The 21,592-nt window shown below is 39.3% G+C and overlaps 1 protein-coding gene across 2 annotated transcripts in view; it reads left to right on the top strand.

Moving 5' to 3' along the window:
- spon1b (spondin 1b) overlaps nucleotides 1–21,592 on the top strand; it is a 158,547-nt gene that overhangs the window by 8,012 nt on the left and 128,943 nt on the right. For both annotated transcript variants that reach the window (XM_062036084.1, XM_062036085.1), the window contains exon 2: nucleotides 8,236–8,342. In XM_062036084.1, coding sequence (XP_061892068.1) covers nucleotides 8,236–8,342 — 107 coding nt within the window. The remainder of the gene's footprint in view (nucleotides 1–8,235; nucleotides 8,343–21,592) is intronic.

Raw genomic sequence — 21,592 nt, forward strand, 5'->3', positions numbered from 1 at the left:
CATTAGGCCCCCACATTAGATCTCTGCGCTCCATGGAGGAATAGCGCAGCGTTTCCTCCTCCATCGCGCGCAGGACCTCCCACGCTCCCTCGTCAAACTTCCTCGCGGAAAAACGTTCTGCTGGCGACATTCTGTCACGACGTGGACTATGGGGGGTTTGTTTTCCCGAGATGCAAGAGAAGTTGGAGTGGACATGACGTGAAGTTAAATGCATATTTATTCTGACTATAAAAAGAGTAAACAAAAAGACCGCACAAGGCGGAGATAAAACTTGGCTATGAACAAAAACTTACACTTAACGAAGACAAAGAACATGAAACAAAAGAACTGCTAAAAGAGACATGAATAAACAAAACTTACTTGGAACAAGCATGGAACAATGGCATAGAAGAATAGCATGATTGACAAGGGTAGCAAGGGTAACAGAAGCAATGTCGCCAGGACGACCAACAGAAAAAGACAAGCTTAAATAACAGTGACATGATTAGTGACAGGTGCGTGAATCAAAATGTGCAACAGGTGAAACTAATGGGTAACCATGGTGACCAAACAAGGGAGCGTAAACATGAACTAAGAGTCTTAAACAACCAAACAGGACATAACTTAAACAAAACATGATCACAGACATGACACAATCGTGTTCCCATGTTTCGTTTTTACTAATTTTTACTAATTGGTTTTTATCTAGTCTGCACTTTGTCTGTGTTATTATTAATATTGACTTTTATCTAGTTTGCACTTTGTCTGTATTGTTTCTATTACCATTATTATCAACTCATCTTTGCCTTATTCTATTTTTTATTTTCCTATTTTAATGATGTTGGATCTGTGTTGTTGTTGTTGTTGTTGTTGTTGGGGACAAGTGTTGTAAATTAGCTTTGGCTACAAACACTATGATGCATACATTGGATAACTGTCTCAGATGTCTATGTTTTTGTATCTGTCCCTATTTCAAATAAACCTCTATAATAATAATAATAATAATAATAGTGTAATGATAAGTGTGACCAGTAAGATGGTAGTCACACATAAGAAATACGTGTAGACTGCAATACGACGGCAGTAAACAACACCAAAACTTTAAATGTTCCATTGAAAATAAAGAACATTACACACGGTGCTCAAAAATATGTCAAAAATGTTTTAGTATGACTTTGAAGCCGCACCGCTTGATGGATTGTCGGCCCATTACGGCTACCGTAGTCAAGAGATACAGGTATTATTACTATGGTGTGTGTATATGGACCGCAAAATGGCACCAATTAGCAGACATATTATCTGGCGTTTTGTTTCACGATATTATGCAAAACCAACTTTTCTTACCTTCTGGTACCTGCTGATGTGTATTTGAGATCTGCATAAGTCCTGAAAATTTGCGGAAGTCCGCCACTGTAGTCTGTGACGATACCGTAGTCGATAAGCTTCTCCTTTTTCACTATCTTCTTGTTATGTGACATTCACCCTCTACTGTTGCCATTTCTAATATAAAGTAGCGTAAAGTTCTAACTTATATCTTACTTATAGCGCTAAAAACTACCGGTATAGTGGGTTTACATAATTCACCCAAGGAACTTTAGTTATTAGAGTTCCTTTCAGACGGTTTTTCACGGGACACATGTTGCACTAGTGAGCCACGGATGAGAAGATGCTGCTCCGTTATTGATTTAAGTAAAGTCTGAATGTCATTAAAACAGTTAGCTCCATCTCTTGACACTTCTTCCACTCCCGTCCTTGCACGCTACACCGCTACAACAAAGATGACGGGGAGAAGACGCTGCCGATGGTGAGCCACGTAAATAAGACCGCCCACAAAACGGCGCATCCTGAAGCGACTGTCAGAAAGCGACTTGAAGATGGTCTGTAAAACATAATCTATGCAACATTTTGACCAATGAACCACCATCACATGTTATGTACACCACAAGGAAATGTTTTACATTTAGAAAACAATCATAATATGACTCCAATGCGCCTTTTGTATGAAAAAAGACCTGAATAGACCAGCTCATCGGCAGTTCGCCTTACAATCGGGTGCGCCCTATGGTCCAGAAAATACGGTAATAATTGAGTATGTTGTTAGACATTACGCTGCGAGCTGCACCACACAATGAGTATCACTTATTCCACTGCTTTTACTGTAATTGATAGGAATTTTAATCAAAATGTAATAAAGTTTACCAGTTTTGAGCACTTTAATACATATTTGTGATGAAACGGGTCACTCTCCACCTAACCGCTGCATCTTCCCCTAATGTAGAGCACAGGTCTACTTTCGGTGTCACTGAGAGAATTTTGCACACCTTGAATAGTTTTATTAAAAACTGTGTGTTTCTTTTAGCCGTCTCATATTCTCCACTTTACTTACTAAGTAACGTGTTACCAGCATCACACCATATCACTTGCATATTCTGCATCAAATCCAACAAGTGGTTACTTGTTGGTAATTAGTCAGTCATTTTCTTGAATTTAATGAGTTGGAATTATTGATGCCAAAATTCCTCAAGAGACTCATACGCCCTGCAGGCTTCTGCAGGAATACAGATAGTTAGACTTCTTAATGTTCTAATGTCTGACCTACAGTATATTCACTTCCTCACCTCTTCCTCCCACCAAGTAGGCACACGCACACGCACGCTCGTGCGCACGTGCGCACACCCAAACACACACACTGACACACACACACACACACACACACACACACACACACACACACACACACACACACACACACACACACACACACACACACACACACACTCACACACACACACACACATGCATGCAGACTCACACACAGACTATCTTTGGGAAAGAAGCAGGGTACACCCTGGACTGGTGGAAATGAGTCACAGGGCACATACTAACAACCAGGGGTGTCCTGAAAAACAAATGATACCGGATATCGCTCTGATATCAGCAAAAAAATAAAAAAAATAAAACAAGTGTCGGGGGATTTCGGCTTGCATCTGAAATGTACCGTATTTTTTGGATTATAAATCACAGTTTTTTTCATAGTTTGGTCGGGGGTGCGATTTATACTCTGGAGCGATTTATGTGTGAAATTATTAACACATTACCGTAAAATATCAAATAATATTATTTATATAATTCACATAAGAGACTAGGCGTATATCAGCAATCGTCACACACATACGTCAACCAATAAAAAATTTGCGGGGGCTGGTCATGGCAGAAGTGCATTGTGGGTCATGGCAGAAGTGCATTGTGAAAAATAAGATGCTACCTGCTACTACGTCCGTACCTATGAAAATGGATCATTTGAACATTGGCGGTAACTTATAAAAACTGAGAAGGGCTGAACAAAAATGGCACCGAAAAGGAAATCATATACTGCAGATTACAAGCTGGACAAAGTGAAATATGCAGCAGAAAACGGCAAGAGGAAGCGGCGCATTGTCTACCTTTGGAGTTGGCAGAGTTGTTTAGAAGCGACACAGAGGAAGAAGATTTCATGGGATTTAGCGATTAGGAGTGACAGATTGTTTGGTAAACGTATAGCATGTTCTATATGTTATAGTTATTATAGTTATAATATGTTACGTTAACATACCAGGCACGTTCTCAGTTGGTTATTTATGCGTCATATAACGTACACTTATTCAGCCTGTTGTTCACTATTTTTTATTTATTTTAAATTGCCTTTCAAATGTCTATTCTTGGTGTTGGGTTTTATCAAATACATTTCCCCAAAAAATGCGACTTATACTCCAGTGCGACTTATATGTGTTTTTTTCCTTCTTTATTATGCATTTTCGGCCGGTGTGATTTATACTCCGGAGCGATTTATAATCCGAAAAATACGGTAAACCCTGATACAAACAATCCTTTGGCATGTTTATTTGTGCAAAGCCAGTTAACATCTAAATGTCCTCCAATAAGCACACAAAGTTGGGTTTTGCTTGTATTTTAGGGAAGTAATTTACAAAATGCAAACATGTGTAGGTTATAGGCTACTATGAGCCTCAGCTACACAACAGCAACACAACAGCAACGCACATAATAGCACACAAGCTAGACATACGTATTAAGTGTCCTTAATTGAACAATATTGCAGTCTAAAACAGCACATTTCAATGTAAACAAGTATCAAATGATTACAATTGCATTTTACTTACACATACAAAGTCTCCAAGGTAGAAGTGTATTAGAAAATATCCAGTAACAAACCTGTCTGCATCATTCAATTTACGGCGTCATGTGTAATTTAAAGAATTATTGTGACCACTAGGTGTTGCCAAAAACAAATTATTTAACACTCCGCATCCAAAGCATAGATCTGTCATAAGGTTATCATGCCTTTTCAAACATTCCACACGACAAAATAATTAAAATATGTACATTGATCCCTGCTGATATCGTATCAGGAGACCCTTACAAACAAACCTCCATGCTGACACTTAGGGATAATTCAGAGTCTTCATTTAAGGGAGAACTGCACTTTGAAAACAAATATGCCTTTGATTCGCAATCCCTATTTAAGACAAAAACATAGATGTCTTTCTTTTTTCAATGTGTTCAAATTTTTTAATATATGCTCGTGCGATGAGGTGGGGACTTGTCCAGGGTGTACCCTGCATTCCAGCCTCCCCGTGACCCCGAGAGGGACAAGCGGTCGAAAATGGATGGCACATACGAGGTGGCTCATAATGCAGCTGATAAGGAGTACGCTACTCCGCCCATAAAGCTCATAAAAAACTTCCAAAATGTGCCAGTAATACTCCATTTACATGTCGTGACCTGAATATTAAGCAAGTATTAGCAATATTGTTATTATAAGCGCTAACACAGACAAACTATTTTTAGTGCCTCCAAGTTGGTAAAAGTTAATTCTAGATTATAAATCATGCCTCTCACCTGCATAGTAGAAGGATGTGGCCATAAACAGAGAAGTTGGTCAACTTTAACATCCAACTTATGTACAGAAATGACGAGAAATAAATGAAATGACGCTCGTTTGCGGCACCTTTTTTCTTTTTTTTCTTTTCTAAAAAGAAAAAAAGTACCACTGATAGTCACACACACACACACACACACACACACACACACACTAGTTGTGGTGAAATTACCCTCTGCATTTAACCCATCCCCTTGTTTCACCCCCTGGGAGGTGAGGGGAGCAGTGAGCAGCAGCGGTGGCCGCGCTCGGGAATCATTTTTGGTGATTTAACCCCCAATTCCAACCCTTGATGCTGAGTGCCAAGCAAGGGAGGTAATGGGTCCCATTTTTATAGTCTTTGGTATGACTCGGCTGGGGTTTGAACTCACGACCTACCAATATCAGGGCGGACACTCTAACCACTAGGCCACTGAGCAGGTTAAAGTGAACATTATGATGCGTCTGTGAAATATTAATACGCCACTGTATGCTTGAAATAAACAAAATACGTAAAGTTTACATTTTATTATGAATGTGACTGTTACTACATTACATGCTGTAAATCAGGGGTCCCCAAACTTTTTGACTCGGGGGCCGCATTGAGTTAAAAAAATTTGGCCGGGGGCCAGGCTGTATATAAATATATATATATATACATATATATATATATATATATATATATATATATATATATATATATATATATATATATATATATATATATATATATATATATATATATATATATATGTATATATATATATATATACATTGTCTTTATAATCAGTTTTGTCATTGAACATCAATTAACATTGATGTTCATCAACATTTAACATTGTCACGTTATCGATGGGAAAATTCATTTTTAGACAATATGATTTGCCTGAGCGGCTAGGAGACACCGAGAGTAACAAGCGGTAGAACATGGATTATAAAGGAAAGATAAAAAATAAAATAAAAACAATAAAAACACATTTTTTTTAACTTGGGACTTCCCGTGGGCCGGATTTTGGATGCTGGGGGGCCGGATCTAGCCCGCGGGCCGTAGTTTGGGGACCCCTGCTGTAAATACTTACAGCATGCATATAAAATGATGATGGAGGCTTTTGTATGTTTTTTTAGAGCATTTTACAGGCGGACTATAACAACTCCCATTATCTCCATTGTTAGCTGACTTTTGCTAGCATTTGTTTACGAGTTAGAGCATACTTGCCAACCCTCCCGTTTTTAGCGGGAGAATCCCGATATTCAGCGCCTCTCCCGACAACCTCCCGACAGAGATTTTCTCCCGACAAACTCCCGGTATTCAGCCGGAGCTGGAGGCCACGCCCCAAAGAAATAAAAGTCTGCCGCAGCTGCGATTGGACCTGACCAGCCTCCGGGTACAAGTACTGGAGTACCAATTGCTTGCCAGGGAAGATCTTCCCCAGGAAGCAAGGATTGACCGGTTTTGGGCCATGCTAGGGAGAGATGGAAGATTCCACACTCTCGTGCATTTGATGAAAGCACTTTTGTGCGTGCCACACAGCAATGCATCAGCAGAGAGCATGGTTAGAAAAATAGTGACAGAGAATAGAAAGAGGATGGACAATTCAACCATTAACAAAGCATTGTACTTTCAAGTACAAGAATGAGTAGATGAGTGTTGTGTGTGTGTGTGTGTATATGTGTAAATAAATGAACACTAAAATTCAAGTATTTCTTTTATTTATATATATAATAAATGATAAATGGGTTATACTTGTATAGCGCTTTTCTACCTTCAAGGTACTCAAAGCGCTTTGACAGTATTTCCACATTCACCCATTCACACACACATTCACACACTGATGGCGGGAGCTGCCATGCAAGGCGCTAACCAGCAGCCATCAGAGGCAAAGGGTGAAGTGTCTTGCCCAAGGACACAACGGACGTGACTAGGAAGGTAGAAGGTGGGAATTGAACCCCAGTAACCAGCAACACTCCGATTGCTGGCACAGCCACTCTACCAACTTCGCCATATATATATATATATATATATATATATATATATATATATATATATATATATATATATATATATATATATATATATATATATATATATATATGTATATGTATATATATATATATATATATATATATATATATATATATATATATATATATGAAATACTTGAGTTGGTGAATTCTAGCTGTAAATATACTCTCGTCTGAACCACGCCCCTAACCACGCCCCCGCCCCAACCACGCCCCCCCCCCCCACCTCCCACCTCCCGATATTGGAGGTCTCAAGGTTGGCAAGTATGAGTTAGAGTGCATAAAAATAAAGAAAAACATATGTGCGCTTGTCTCACATACATTAAGGATTGAGAAGGATATGCAAAATACACCAAAAAATGCAGTTCCCCTTTAACAAAACATATACACTACCGTTCAAAAGTTTGGGGTCACATTGAAATGTCCTTATTTTTTAAGGAAAAGCACTGTACTTTTCAATGAAGATAACTTTAACCTAGTCTTAACTTTAAAGAAATACACTCTATACATTGCTAATGTGGTAAATGACTATTCTAGCTGCAAATGTCGGGTTTTTGGTGCAATATCTACATAGGTGTATAGAGGCCCATTTCCAGCAACTATCACTCCAGTGTTCTAATGGTACAATGTGTTTGCTCATTGGCTCAGAAGGCAAATTGATGATTAAAAAACCCTTGTGCAATCATGTTCACACATCTGAAAACAGTTTAGCTCGTTACAGAAGCTACAAAACTGACCTTCCTTTGAGCAGATTGAGTTTCTGGACCATCACGTTTGTGGGGTCAATTAAACGCTCAAAATGGCCAGATAAAGAGAACTTTCATCTGAAACTCGACAGTCTATTCTTGTTCTTAGAAATGAAGGCTATTCCACAAAACTGTTTGGGTGACCCCAAACTTTTGAACGGTAGTGTATATTTTCGGACTGTGGGGAGAAACTGGAGAAGTAAGCTCACGTAAAAGCCAACATAAAATTTGTCGCTGTAAGGCAAGCAGTTAACCACATGTTCTGCTGTAACAGATTGTTACACCTAGTGGAAGCAATAGAATAGCGGATGTTAACACCTCGCTACAGGGGGGGAAACATTCACATTTGTTGGCTTTTTTATTGCATGTTTCCTTACTTTTTACAGGCTGTCCTTAGTACCAGAATTTGAGTCTCAATCCTCTTTTTAAAGTGTTCCGTTGCAATGCTGCTTTTCCACCTGCACCCAGGGTGATCCTGCATCATTGCAGCATGAACATGACGTGACAGTGTAAAGCCTCTTTACTGCTCGGTGTGTGCGAGGTGTTAATACACACACTCTCTCCTCCCTACAGTGATCCTCTTGGCAACCAGCCCTGCTTATTTCAGAGGTTTCACCCTCATCGCATTGAAGGAGGGCAGAGAGGGCACCACAGATGATGACTACACCGGCCAGTTCCAGGTGAGATACTGCAGAAGAATCTTTGCACTTTGAGTTTGAACTTTCAATTGGATGAACCTATTTGCATGATTTAATGCAGTGTTTTTCAACCCTTTTTGAGCCAAGGCACAATTTTTTCATTGAAAAAATTCTGAGGCACACCACCAGCAGAAAACATTAAAAAATGAAACTCAGCAGCCGATATTGACAATAAAAAGACGTTCTCGCAGTTGTCGGATATTAATTCAAACTAGAGCTGGGCGATATGGCCTTTTTTTAACATCTCGATATTTTTAGGCCATATCGCGATACACAATATATATCTCGATATTTTGTCGTAGCCTTGAATGTACACTTGAGCAGTGGCACAAACATTCATGTCATTTCAAAACAGAGCGTGCAAGATTGTCAGAGACATTTTAAAACAAGATATTAGTGCACTTTTGTGCATGATGTCACTAAGATGACAAATCAAAACAACACTAAATTAAAGTGCACTTTTTGTACAGAACGCAACTACAATAGTTTAAAACAAATAAAGTGCACTTTTGTGCATGATGTCACACAATATATTTCTATAACTGTCAAATAAAAATGAGCTGCATAATAGGAAATCAAATAGTGTATGTCCTTCGCTATGTTATCTCCTTATGTCGTGGACTATTTTTTTCATACGGTGTTGATGTGGAAATGGTTGCCTCGGCTTTTTGTTGGTGTGGCACCGAACGGAGATGTTGACATGCGGAGTAAGCACTCTTGATTCTTTAGCAGGTGACTTTTCAAATGATGCTACATATTAGCAGTAATGCTAATTTTTATAGCAACGCTTTTGCCCCACACTTGACAAATTACGGTTGTCTGTTCGACATATTCCCACTTGAAGTTAAACCACCGCCAGACGATGGACCCCGTGCTGTTTTTCTTGGGAATTAATTATTCCTTCATTTGTTACCTGATTTGCACCTTCTTTCTCTCGTATTACCACTCGCACCACAGCTAACGTTACCCATGCTGCTAGCTCTCTGCTCCGCGAGGGCGTATACGTATGTGGCGTATGTAAGAAGGTGCGCTTGTTTTATCTCTGTGAAAAGGAGAGACTAGAAAGAGTCAGAAGAGCCTGTAGTGTAATGCCTGCAGCTAAAAGCAACTGCGTGAGAACGTATACTCGAATATCACGATATAGTCATTTTCTATATCGCACAGAGACAAACCCACGATATATCGAGTATATCGATATATCGCCCAGCCCTAGTCTACTGTCACGACCCGTCACATCACGCCGTGACTTATTTTGAGTTTGTTGGTGTTTTCCTGAGTGTAGTGTTTTATTTCTTGTCTTGTGCTCCTATTTTAGTGGCTTTTTCCTGTTTTGTTGGTGTTTTCCTGTAGCAGTTTCATGTCTTCCTTTAAGCGCTAATCCCCGCACCTGCTTTGTTTTAGCAATCAAGAATATTTATGTTGTGCGGACGCTATCCTTCTTTGTTGATTGTCATGTCATGTTTGAAGGTACTTTGCGGTCGCCGTCTTTGCTCCACATGCTCCAAGTCTTTGCTGTCGTCCAGCATTCTGTTTTTGTTTACTTTGCAGCCAGTTCAGTTTTAGTTTAGTTTTGCATAGCATTCCCTAAGCCTCAATGACTTTTCTTAGCGGCACTCTCTTTTTATTTATTTTTGGTTTAAGCAATAGATACCTTTTTACCTGCACACCGCCTCCCGCTGTCATCTGCATATTGGGATCACGACAAACTATCGTCGTCGTTCCTGACATCTACAAAGCAATTAGCTACCTGCTGCCACCTACTGATATGGAAGAGTATTACACGGTTACTCTGCCGAGCTCTAGTCTAGACAGTACAGACACTCAACAACGGCACACTATTTACGGATTATAACTACTGGTTTGCAAAAAATATTTTTAACCCAAATAAGTGAAACTACATAATCTCCCACGGCACACCAGACTGTATTTCACTGTATTGCACAGTGGTTGAACAACATTGATTTAATGCACTCGGGGGTCCTTGCTGTCGTCTGAAACTGGTAGGGTTGAAAGATGTAGCCAAAAAGCAGAGCTCTCATGTTGTGGTGTAGGAAGAGACCAACATGTTCTGACTGTTAGGTGCTGCTTTACTGTGAGACTGACATCCAGATAAGTAGCAGATATCTGTTCTTGCCACAGATGGGAAAGGAAGGAGTGGGAAAAGAGGACAGGGATAAAGTTTTGGTGCACAAAAAGGCATCGAGAGGGAGTTTTAGAGAGCAAAGACTAAAGATGTGAGAGAGATTGCTAAGTACTAACACACACTCCTGCTGAGAAGCTGAGAGCCAACAAAGGAGAAAGCCAGACTTCCTCAATTACCTCCTGTGCAGTGTAAACAGGAACACACATCTGTGGTTGTGTGTGTACATACTGGCCATAACCAGACTCCAAGCAAACAGAGCAGGGGCTTATTTTATGGTGCAAGCAACTTGGAAAGGAAAGCCTTCCCTCTTGGTTTTGACAAAACGAGTGTGGATTTTCACTCCTGTCCCATCCCACTCCCAGCGTAATAAAAAAATTCTGTCCAATCCCACTTTTGATAAAATGACTGTAACCCCCCTTTTGCTCCCATTCACACTATGTTTCCATGCACCAAGTTAGTCTGATTTCTCAAATTGATAATGATTTAATATTTTCACACCTACACTACCGTTCAAAAGTTTGGGGTCACCCAAACAATTTTGTGGAATAGCCTTCATTTCTAAGAACAAGAATAGACTGTCGAGTTTCAGATGAAAGTTCTCTTTTTCTGGCCATGTTGAGCGTTTAATTGACCCCACAAATGTGATGCTCCAGAAACTCAATCTGCTCAAAGGAAGGTCAGTTTTGTAGCTTCTGTAACGAGCTAAACTGTTTTCAGATGTGTGAACATGATTGCACAAGGGTTTTCTAATAATCAATTAGCCTTCTGAGCCAATGAGCAAACACATTGTACCATTAGAACACTGGAGTGATAGTTGCTGGAAATGGGCCTCTATACACCTATGTAGATATTGCACCAAAAACCAGACATTTGCAGCAAGAAATAGTCATTTACCACATTAGCAATGTATAGAGTGTGTTTCTGTAAAGTTAAGACTAGTTTAAAGTTATCTTCATTGAAAAGTACAGTGCTTTTCCTTCAAAAATAAGGACATTTCAATGTGACCCCAAACTTTTGAACGGTAGTGTACATGTGAAGTCCCAGTGTCCATGAACACTCTTTAATGCAACTATTGGTCGTACTGTGTGCCTCTTGTACACTGGGGGGAAGGGAAGGCACTTATTTTCTTTCAGCGCAAATTAATGTATCGTTTTTCCGGTTGACCTATGACGTCGCACCAAAACAAAGAATTTTTGTGGCTCTTTACAAGTCAACAGCCCAGTTTTTTGTTGTACCTGATGTCCACTGTAATATTGACACAGATTAAAAATATTACATTTCTAATGGCTATGCTGATGTTAAAAAGCAGAAAGCATCATTCACAAACTTAGATAGCACTACGAACAGCAAATAAACAGTCACCTCTTCATTCCAGTGGTTGCCAATGTTTTTATTGAACGGGATCCACGAAGGGTCCCCTCTGACAGCACACACCTATTCAAGAGATCTTGTTTCCAATTGCGTAACCTAGGTGTGTTAGTCCAACTTTTCCAAAGCCAAACACGATCAGATTAATGTTAGCATTATAACATAGGAAAGTTAGCGTACTTCTAAGATGATGCCAAGTATCGAAAGCCATGGTTTAGGTTAGTACAAAATACATTTGCAAAAATGCTAGCATAAAATGTTAGCATGTTAACACTTCTGAGTCTCAATACTGTATCTTCATGTTTTTTGTTTTTCTTTCAGAATGAATTTATTTTCTACATGAGCTGTCTTTTCTAAGTCATAATAACAAAATGACTTGAGGAGTTTCAAATTGCCAGTGACATTGAGCTCTCACCTAAACATGGGGTCAGCAAACCGCAGCTCTCGAGCCGCATGCGGCTCTTTAGTGCCGCCCTAGTGGCTCCCTGGAGCATTTTTAAAAAAGGATTGAAAATGTAAAAATGATAAATGGGTTATACTTGTATAGCGCTTTTCTACCTTCAAGGTACTCAAAGCGCTTTGACAGTATTTCCACATTCACCCATTCACACACACATTCACACGCTGATGGCGGGAGCTGCCATGCAAGGCGCTAACCAGCAGCCATCAGGAGCAAGGGTGAAGTGTCTTGCCCAAGGACACAACGGACGTGACTAGGATGGTAGAAGGTGGGGATTGAACCCCAGTAACCAGCAACCCTCCGATTGCTGGCACGGCCACTCTACCAACTTCGCCACGCCGTCCCCAAAGATGGGGGGGAAAATATTTTTTTTGTTTTAGTATGTTTTTTGTTAGAGGACAAACATGACACAAACCTTCTCAATTGTACGAAAGCTCACTGTTTAGTATGTTTGTGTGTATGCTTCACTGATGAGAGTATTTGTGAATATCGGTTTGTCCAACTAATTTCGGCGGTTCTTGAACTCACCATAGTGTGGACTGTGACGTAACAGTTTGTTTACATGTAAAATCTTCCATTCTTTCTTTGCCTCATTCTGTCCATCAAATGTTTTATACTGTGCCTGAATGCACACAAGTGCGCTTTGTTGATGTTATTGACTCGTTGGAGTGCTAATCAGGCATATTTGGTCAGTGCATGACTGCGAGCTAATCAATGCTAACATGCTATTTAGGCTAGCTGTATGTACATATTGTATCATTGTGAGGACTGTGACGTTACAGTTTGTTTACATTTAAAATCTTCCATTATTTCTTTGCCTCATTTTGTCCATCAAATGTTTTATACTGTGCGTCAATGCACAAAGGTGCGCTTTGTTGATGTTATTGACTCGTTGGAGTGCTAATCAGGCATATTTGGTCAGTGCATGACTGCGAGCTAATCAATGCTAACATGCTATTTAGGCTAGCTGTATGTACATATTGCATCATTATGCCTCATTTGTAAGTATATTTGAGCCCATTTAATATCCTATACTTTTATCCTCTTTGTATATAATTTCATTTTTCATGTCTCATAACACATTATCTGTATGTAATATTTGCTGCATTTCAGTTGTTTGTGTGCTATGTTGTTCCAGACCACAGCAAACATTACTTTGCTTGCCATAGATTGTAGTAAATATATTAAAAACAGACAGCCTGCCGTTTCGTTTAACTTGGACACACACATATATACCTTTGGCCATTAAAAGCCGGTAATTTCCAGGAGTTATCTCACCTTCTGAGCAGCTTCTGATTTACTAATGTTTTTCTAATGTTGTAAAAATGTGTAGAATAAATATTACATTTCATAATTTCTGTCAGCAAAGATTTGGTTCAACCTGTGACACATAGTCATTTTGATAGTAGGCTATTATAGGTAATATAGACACTTACGTCATGTGCTGCCTTTATTATAAGTTTTATATACAGCTTTTCATTTTTTGCGGCTCCAGACAGATTTGTTTTTTGCATTTTTGGTCCAGTATGGCTCTGTGGACGTTTTGGACCACTGATCTAACCTGTTACTTTCACATTTCTGTTCTTACCATTGCTTGTATGTGCTTATTGTTATTCCTTATTATTGCTGCTATATGGAATGTCATAATTGAAGAAAAAATAAGAAAAGGAAGGAAAGAAGGGAAAACAAATATATAAAAAATGTTACCAAATTTTTTGATGTAAAGTATCTCCAGTTAACTGTAACTCGTGTTTACATATTCATCAGTCATTTATTTTCTTTTATCATTATAAATTGTTAAATGTTATACACTGTTTGCGAGGGTTGGGATTTTGGATGGGCAGAGAGGTCTATGCGGGTTGGCTTGGGTTGGCATTCACTCAGCTTTCGGGTGTACATGTCCGATTGTCCAATGTTTTGATGCTCTTACATGCTAATCTGTCGTGGGGGACAGGGCAGGCCGGGACCAAACTCTTGGGCTTCTTCCTTTTGGGAGTATCCTTTTTTTACCCTTACAAAGGTGATGTACAGTTGGTCAGATGTCAGGCGTGGTCTTGGTCTCAAGATCGAAATTTGGGTGCCACGAGGAGGAGTACTGTTAAGTGCTAACCATCAGATTTATGGACCTGGTCATGGATTATATAACCTTGTGAGTTTTGTCGTTAGGCTCCTTGTAGGAGAACTGCAGGTTGAGCGGGGGGTACAGGGACATTGGCATTTAGACATGTACATTCGGGAGTTTGGGGAGTGTTAGGTTGGTTTCACCTGCCTCATTCTAGGGTTTCGCTTGGAGATTGTTGTCCCTAACTCATGAGTTGTGTACATAGAACACAGGAAGTGAACACATTTATTGGTGATTGTTATGATATGTAGAAGTAGTAGGAACAAATAATCTCTGCTCTACTCCCTTTCGGACATGTTGAATTGTGTAACTGTGAACCAGGCTTGTATACATGTTCCAAATAAAGTTAAACCCAATCACCTAAACCCATCAACTCATTTGTACCAGAAGTTTCCATAATGATCGTTTTGTTAGACACAGTTTACTGAAAGTTTATCTTTCGGACGATTTTGCTGTGGTTCCATGTTCAACTTTTACTTACTTCATTGGACTTTACTTTATTTCTGGGATGTACTGTTGATTCTCTGCAACTAAAGACCATACTTCAGAGTCACTCATCAATATTTTATTACAATGATATATAGTCGATGTTTCTTTTAAGATACTCTAATTCAAGGTTGTCAAACTCATTTTAGCTCAGGGCCCGCATGGAGGAAAATCTGTTCCCACGTGGGCCGGACGGGTAAAATCATGGTATAATAACTTAAAAATACAACTACAACAACTTCAGATTGTTTTCTTTGTTTTACTTCAGCCCAAAATAGAACAAACCCGTTCTGAAAATGTACATATCACAAATAATTCTCTTGACAAAACACTTAAGGTTAGTTGAAAATTCTGAGGAAAAAATTGGAGCATTTTTCCTTTTATAATGAGAATACAATTTAGATTTAAAGTCAGTGTATCTACAAAACAATTCAACTTTAAGTCACAGCCGATCTAGGGTTGAACAAAAACACAATAAAGCATAAATAAAAACTCTTGTATGTTTCAACTATTTTATTTGTCATTTTCACATATTAAATCCTGTGCTAACTCAACAAACCATACAAACTGAGGTAGAAACTATTCAAGAGGGTTGTGTTACTCCCTGCCTTTCTAGGCACCACTGTGTATTGATAGAAAAATAAAAGCTGTGCAATGGGTGAACAATTTCAACAAACAGAAAATAAAAACTTAAAAGACTGACAGCATTGCAGTAAATCACACAGGCTTCACTTTATAAAATTTGCACAGAAGACAATAATTTTCACAGAACTATATCAATGTACAGTGTCTCATACAACATTTTAAGTGGGTATTGTTTATTTTACTCCTGTTTGTTTTACGTTGTGTCGAGGGGGAGGAGTCGTAGCCCGTTTTACCGTGTACCTCTTGCTTGGTATAAGCCGGTATAAGCTATTTGCTTGCCTAACAGAATTGGTATTGTGACATCCAGTGGACACATTTAGAACAGCAGTTTCTTTAATTTAAAAATGCAGCTACATTTTACACTTAGAAAACTCATCTTTGGCCCGCAGGCCGCATGTTTGACATCCCTGCTCTAATTTAATTGGAACTGAGCAACCTTACACTCATATACTGTATGTAAATGACAAACGTTAAAGGTTTGGGTTAGGTTGTGAGTCTGCCTGTGTGTTTTTCCCAGGCATCCTCAGATTAGAGTGAGACATGGTTTATCTTTATCTAGGGAAGCAATGTGTTATTGCTCAGGGGTCTCAAACGAAGCGTGTTTGGATAAGGGGAGAGATGAGCAGCTTTGATATATTATCTAGCGGATTTAATCAAGGGTTGTAGCTTTGCTTGGGATAAACAAATCCAATCAATATAAAGTGTTTTAAGTAAGGTAAGTCTCAGATCAAGGCTAAGGACTAAGCTAAACAGAAGTCACAGGGCTTTCAGCAATATGTTGTATTCACCTGACGTCACACCTGGCTGATTTATTATGTGAGGCTTGAAGTGGTGGGTCAAAGAGCGTCTGTTGCCATAGCGTTCTGGCCAGCACTTTGCCTTTCTCGACTAAAAGTGCCCTATAATTACGTTATTTTAGGCTGTTAGAACCGTTCAAATTGCGAAAAGGATAAACGTTTCTTCTAAGTTCCTCGAGAGGTAGTAAAATAGGGTGAAAGATGTCAAGATTTTATGAAAGAAGACGAGAATAGTGGCAAGCACTCCAGTGCAAGGGAGAACAGTCGAAGAACGCATAAGTTTGCAGTGATCACTTTGTTGAAGGTTTCTTTAATATACTTTTAACATTTCGTATTTCATATTTAAGTAACATCTTAAAATTATTTGAATATAAACTTGTTTTGGAATTCCTAAAATGCATGTTTGCTACGAGCTTTTCGTAAACCACCAACTCGGCGAGTCTAAATAAAAATGTGAGCAAAACCTAAAAAAGATAAGCTTTTACCAAAGGAAGCAATCATATATCAATATTTCAGCACATACACAATGTTGACATCTATAGTTATATTTTGATAAAGCCAGGGGGAAAACACCCACCTCTTAAACGGCTTGTGCAAAAACAATTAGGCAGTTACAAACATGGTTGTAGACACAAAGTTAAATCATGAAATGCAACCTTACCTGAGCAAAAACGATGCATGATTTATCTGGGAGAGTCTTGTTACCAATTTCCTTAAACCAGCCACACACATAGAAGTTGTAGACCTCTGTGCTTTTCCAAGTTTTCATCTGTTTTGTTGTGTAGAATGATGTGTGGAGCACCAGATAGTTGACACGTCTGGGATTCGTGGGAACGCACACTCGACAAATCCTTTTTTTGATAACATATAGGGATAAATTCTATTGCATATTTAGACTTCTTGCTCGTATCTGCTTTTAATGGAAAGATGTAGGCCCCTTGCATACTCAGATAGTTCGCTCTCTGTTTGCTACACAGTAGCCATATTTGGTGGCACACAACTTTGTTCAAAAGTCACGTGTCTACATATAACCTACAGGCTGTGCTGGGTTGAAAATAATATTTAATTTGAAACTGTAATACAAACCGTCGAGAAATGTATTGCGGTTATCAGTAATATCATTTATCGCTACACTCATAGTAAGAACTGTCTGAGTCTGCAACTGGTCATGACGTCACGCGCAACCCAGGTACCGTAACATGGCACCGGTGCCAAAAAAGTACCGGATTCGGTGCCCCTCTCAACAAACAGCGGACATATTTTTGTTTGGACTACAAATAATGTAGGGAAAATAAAAATAGCGGACCCACGCAGAGGTTTTGGGGTATACCTTTACCAGGTATGGAGATATCCGCTGACATAATTAAGGCAAAATACGTCACAATCTTCTCAAATTCCAAACAACTCATTTGAAACAAAGAACAAGCATTTTATTAATATCTATGCCACCCTTCCATGGTTTGAATTAACATTTTCAAGACTTATGGGGATCCCAAATACACAAAAACAGCTGCCAAGAGGTAAGAAAAGTTGGTTTTGCGTAATAGGACCCCTTTAAAGTTTAAATCATGAAACTCTCTGTTTTATTTACAAGCGTTTACAAGGACAATGTATGCTTACTTATCATCGTCAAGTGAAAAACTGTGTTATTTGCACTGTTCTTAATTAATCATGCATCGATTAGATTTTTAATGTTTACGTGAATAACACACTGCATTGATCTTAGTATTAAATATATTACTAATTCAAGGACTTTGGATGTGGGGCGACTCTTTGCATTATGAGGCTATGGTTGTTTAATAGTTTACCTAAAGTGATGCTATATATAATTATTAAACACATCTTAAAACTTTCACCATTCTTACCACCTATGTATTTTTCAAGTGACATTTGTGAGTATATTTTCTTAAGCAGTAAGTGTCTAAAAATGATTTTGGTGCTTTCCACATTTATTTAAGCTACTTCACACGAGTATTTTTATTTTTTTATTTTTTGTAAATTGCCCCCAAGCTGGTCTTAAGTAGCAGACATTATGTTATTGAAAAACAGACTTTTTAATTGGTCATATAAACATATTTGGGACTCTGGAGTGCTTGCCCAACTATCAAGTCTGCAATTACACTACAAAGTAATTGTAGCTTATTATGTCTTTCAGCAATTTGTTCTATTTTCTGTGCGGAATATGATGCAAAACATTTCTGCAAACAATACTGCCGACATAAGAATATTCCTCCACCCATGACATGGAAGCTCCTTGACCGAAGATTCGCCATTATCTTCGTAAATAATTACGTCATTATAAACTCACCTACATCAAGGCAACAAGAAGGGTGAAAGACCTCTCCCTCATAACAAATCCCAACAATGAAAAACGATTTCACGGGTCAAAACTTAAAGCTAAGTAAAGCTGCAGTGTTGTTACAAGTACAGCTTTTAATGTCACCACCCAAACACAGAGGACATCACAGCAAAGAGATCATGATTATTAGCTCTTCAGGTATTGCTTAAGGAGCAACAGAATAGCTATTTTTGCTGCTCCATGCATAATGTCTTTACTTCAAGGCTAATCTCCTTCTTTCCCCTCTAGTGACTGCGGCTTTACAATATATTTTCTTAATTACACATTTTTATCATTACTAATTAACTATTAATATTACGAGGAACTTGTGGCTGATTAAGGCGGAAACAAAACAAATATGTCTCACCACGTAGTACAGTACAAGCAGGTCTCACTCTAAAGCGCTTTGGGTGTCTCAAAAGGCACTTTATAAAATCGAATCCATTAGTATTATTAGTATTATTATTACTTTTATAGGAGCACACCAGGCACGTACAATATTAAAGCTGATGGGGACATGTAGCCTTTGGGCTTTTTGTTTGCACTTTGCAAAAATAAATATTCTTGCCTGTAAACTGCAATTACAACATAAAACAACAAGTGATTCTTAAGTGCTCCTTTGAATGTGAGTTTGCTTACTTCACTTCTCTTCCCAAGTTCTTCTGTTAACTTCTCTTTTTTAGCATGGTCCTGATTTCGCAAGGTATGCCGAGGTCTCATGACTCTGACTAATAATCATTAGAGACATTACTCAAAAATTACAGTAGATCCTCAATATATGATCTTAATTGGTTTTTGAACAGGGTTTGTAAAAATAGAAAAGTTCAATGTAATCATGAATAATGGTTTCCAGGCTCGACAAAAGTCCATATTTTATTAAAAGTTTGTACACATTGAACACAATATAAAGCACTATGTAGTACTGTATATCAAACAAACATAACATGGGGGTGATGGATCAACTTTCTATTTAATACCAAAGACAAAACAACAACAAGTCCGAGTCCATGGTTCTCGCCCGGAAAAGAGTGGAGTGCCATCTCCGGGTTGGGGAGGAGATCTTGACCCATGTGGAGGAGTTCAAGTATCTTGGAGTCTTGTTCACAAGTGGGGGAAGAGTGGATCGTGGATCCTGTATCGATCCGTTGTGGTGAAGAAGGAGCTGAGTCGGAAGGCAAAGCTCTCAATTTACCGGTCGATCTACGTTCCCATCCTCACCTATGGTCATGAGCTTTGGGTTATGACCGAAAGGACAAGATCATGGGTACAAGCGGCCAAAATGAGTTTCCTCCGCCGGGTGGCGAGGCTCTCCCTTAGAGATAGGGTGAAAAGCTCTGCCATCCGGGAGGAGCTCAAAGTAAAGCCGCTGCTCCTCCACATCGAGAGGAGCCAGATGAGGTGGTTCGGGCATCTGGTGAGGATGCCACCCAAACGCCTCCATAGGGAGTTTTTTAGGGCACGTCCGACCGGTAGGAGGCCACGGGGAAGACCCAGGACACGTTGGGAAGACTATGTCTCCCGGCTGGCCTGGGAACGCCTCGGGATCCCCCGGGAGGAGCTGGACGAAATGGCTAGGGAGAGAGAAGTCTGGGCTTCTCTGCTTAGGCTGCTGCCCCCGCGACCCGACCTCGGATAAGCGGAGGAAACTGGATGGATGGACAAAACAACAACTCGCTGAACTGTCCTCCTATGTACTCGCCCTGCTCACACACACACTGTCAGTAGCCCTGTAGTGAACTCACTGTTTGAAATCACAAAACTCCTGAACTTTAACAATCCGGTCGCTACAATGATTAGAAATTAAACATAAAATCCACTTTAATTTGTTGGTTAATGTTCTTTGCGTGCAGTGGAAGGGAGTGGTAGGCAGAGGGGGAGGCCGTGTCATCAACACTATGGATACTTCTTAAATGTTTCAAACCGCACATTGCTTGTCCATTGCTTTCTTTTGACACATATTTAGCTAGCAAAACTTGAGAAATGCTGTAAAAAGGCTAACACTTTATAGGTAAAACAAGTAGCACAGTAGCTAACAACAACACTGCTCTGCTGTCTGAATGAGCACCAGAGAGCAATTTGTCCGCCCACAATGGTTGCGCTGCAGGCATACAATGGGTAGACGAAACGTTTGTACACTGAGACAAGGTTAAATGTCAGAGCATAGTTCTCTTCGATTTGTGGTTCGCAAATCAAACATTTTGAATAATGAGAGGTTCGTAAATCGAAGTTCCACTTTACTATATTGTTGTCTTAAATTTGAGAAAAGAAATCCAGAATTTAAATGATTTTTGTCAATGGTAGAAAGGAGGAACAATGTTCATTTTTTATACCTGCATGAACGCAATGCACACATCCTTGCAATGTTTTTATCAAAGATTGTATGAAGTTGTCACGCTTTGATTTGGTTGGGGGACTCCAACACTCAATGTGAAGTGATGCAGTACTACTGAAGACCTGATTTCCTTGGCGGTATTCTGCATTAAACATACTACTTTGATTGATGGAAAGCCCAAGGCAAAATGCCAGTGCCCCAGGGTCTTCATCGAGACTTTGTTATTTCTAAAAGTCAACTCATCCTTAAGTGTCGGCGTGACATTTCAATCTGTCAGCCTCTCTTGTCTGTGCTTTGCTCTGGGAAGTTTCACCTCAAAATCGAAGCCTCCAGTTTTTTGTGTGTGTATTCAATTATAACCATGTATTATTGCATTACATTGTATTTTAAACATGTTTACATCCACCAACACACAAAACACACTTACACACTCATATCGTTCTTATTATCGGTATTCTCCTGGGATCTCGGATGTGTTCATGTCTTGCTTTGCCTCAAGCTTTGGCTCTCTGTGTGTGTGTGTGTGTGTGTGTGTGTGCAT

Source organism: Entelurus aequoreus, linkage group LG24 (assembly GCF_033978785.1).
Source record: "Entelurus aequoreus isolate RoL-2023_Sb linkage group LG24, RoL_Eaeq_v1.1, whole genome shotgun sequence".
NCBI classification, from domain to species: Eukaryota; Metazoa; Chordata; class Actinopteri; order Syngnathiformes; family Syngnathidae; genus Entelurus; species Entelurus aequoreus.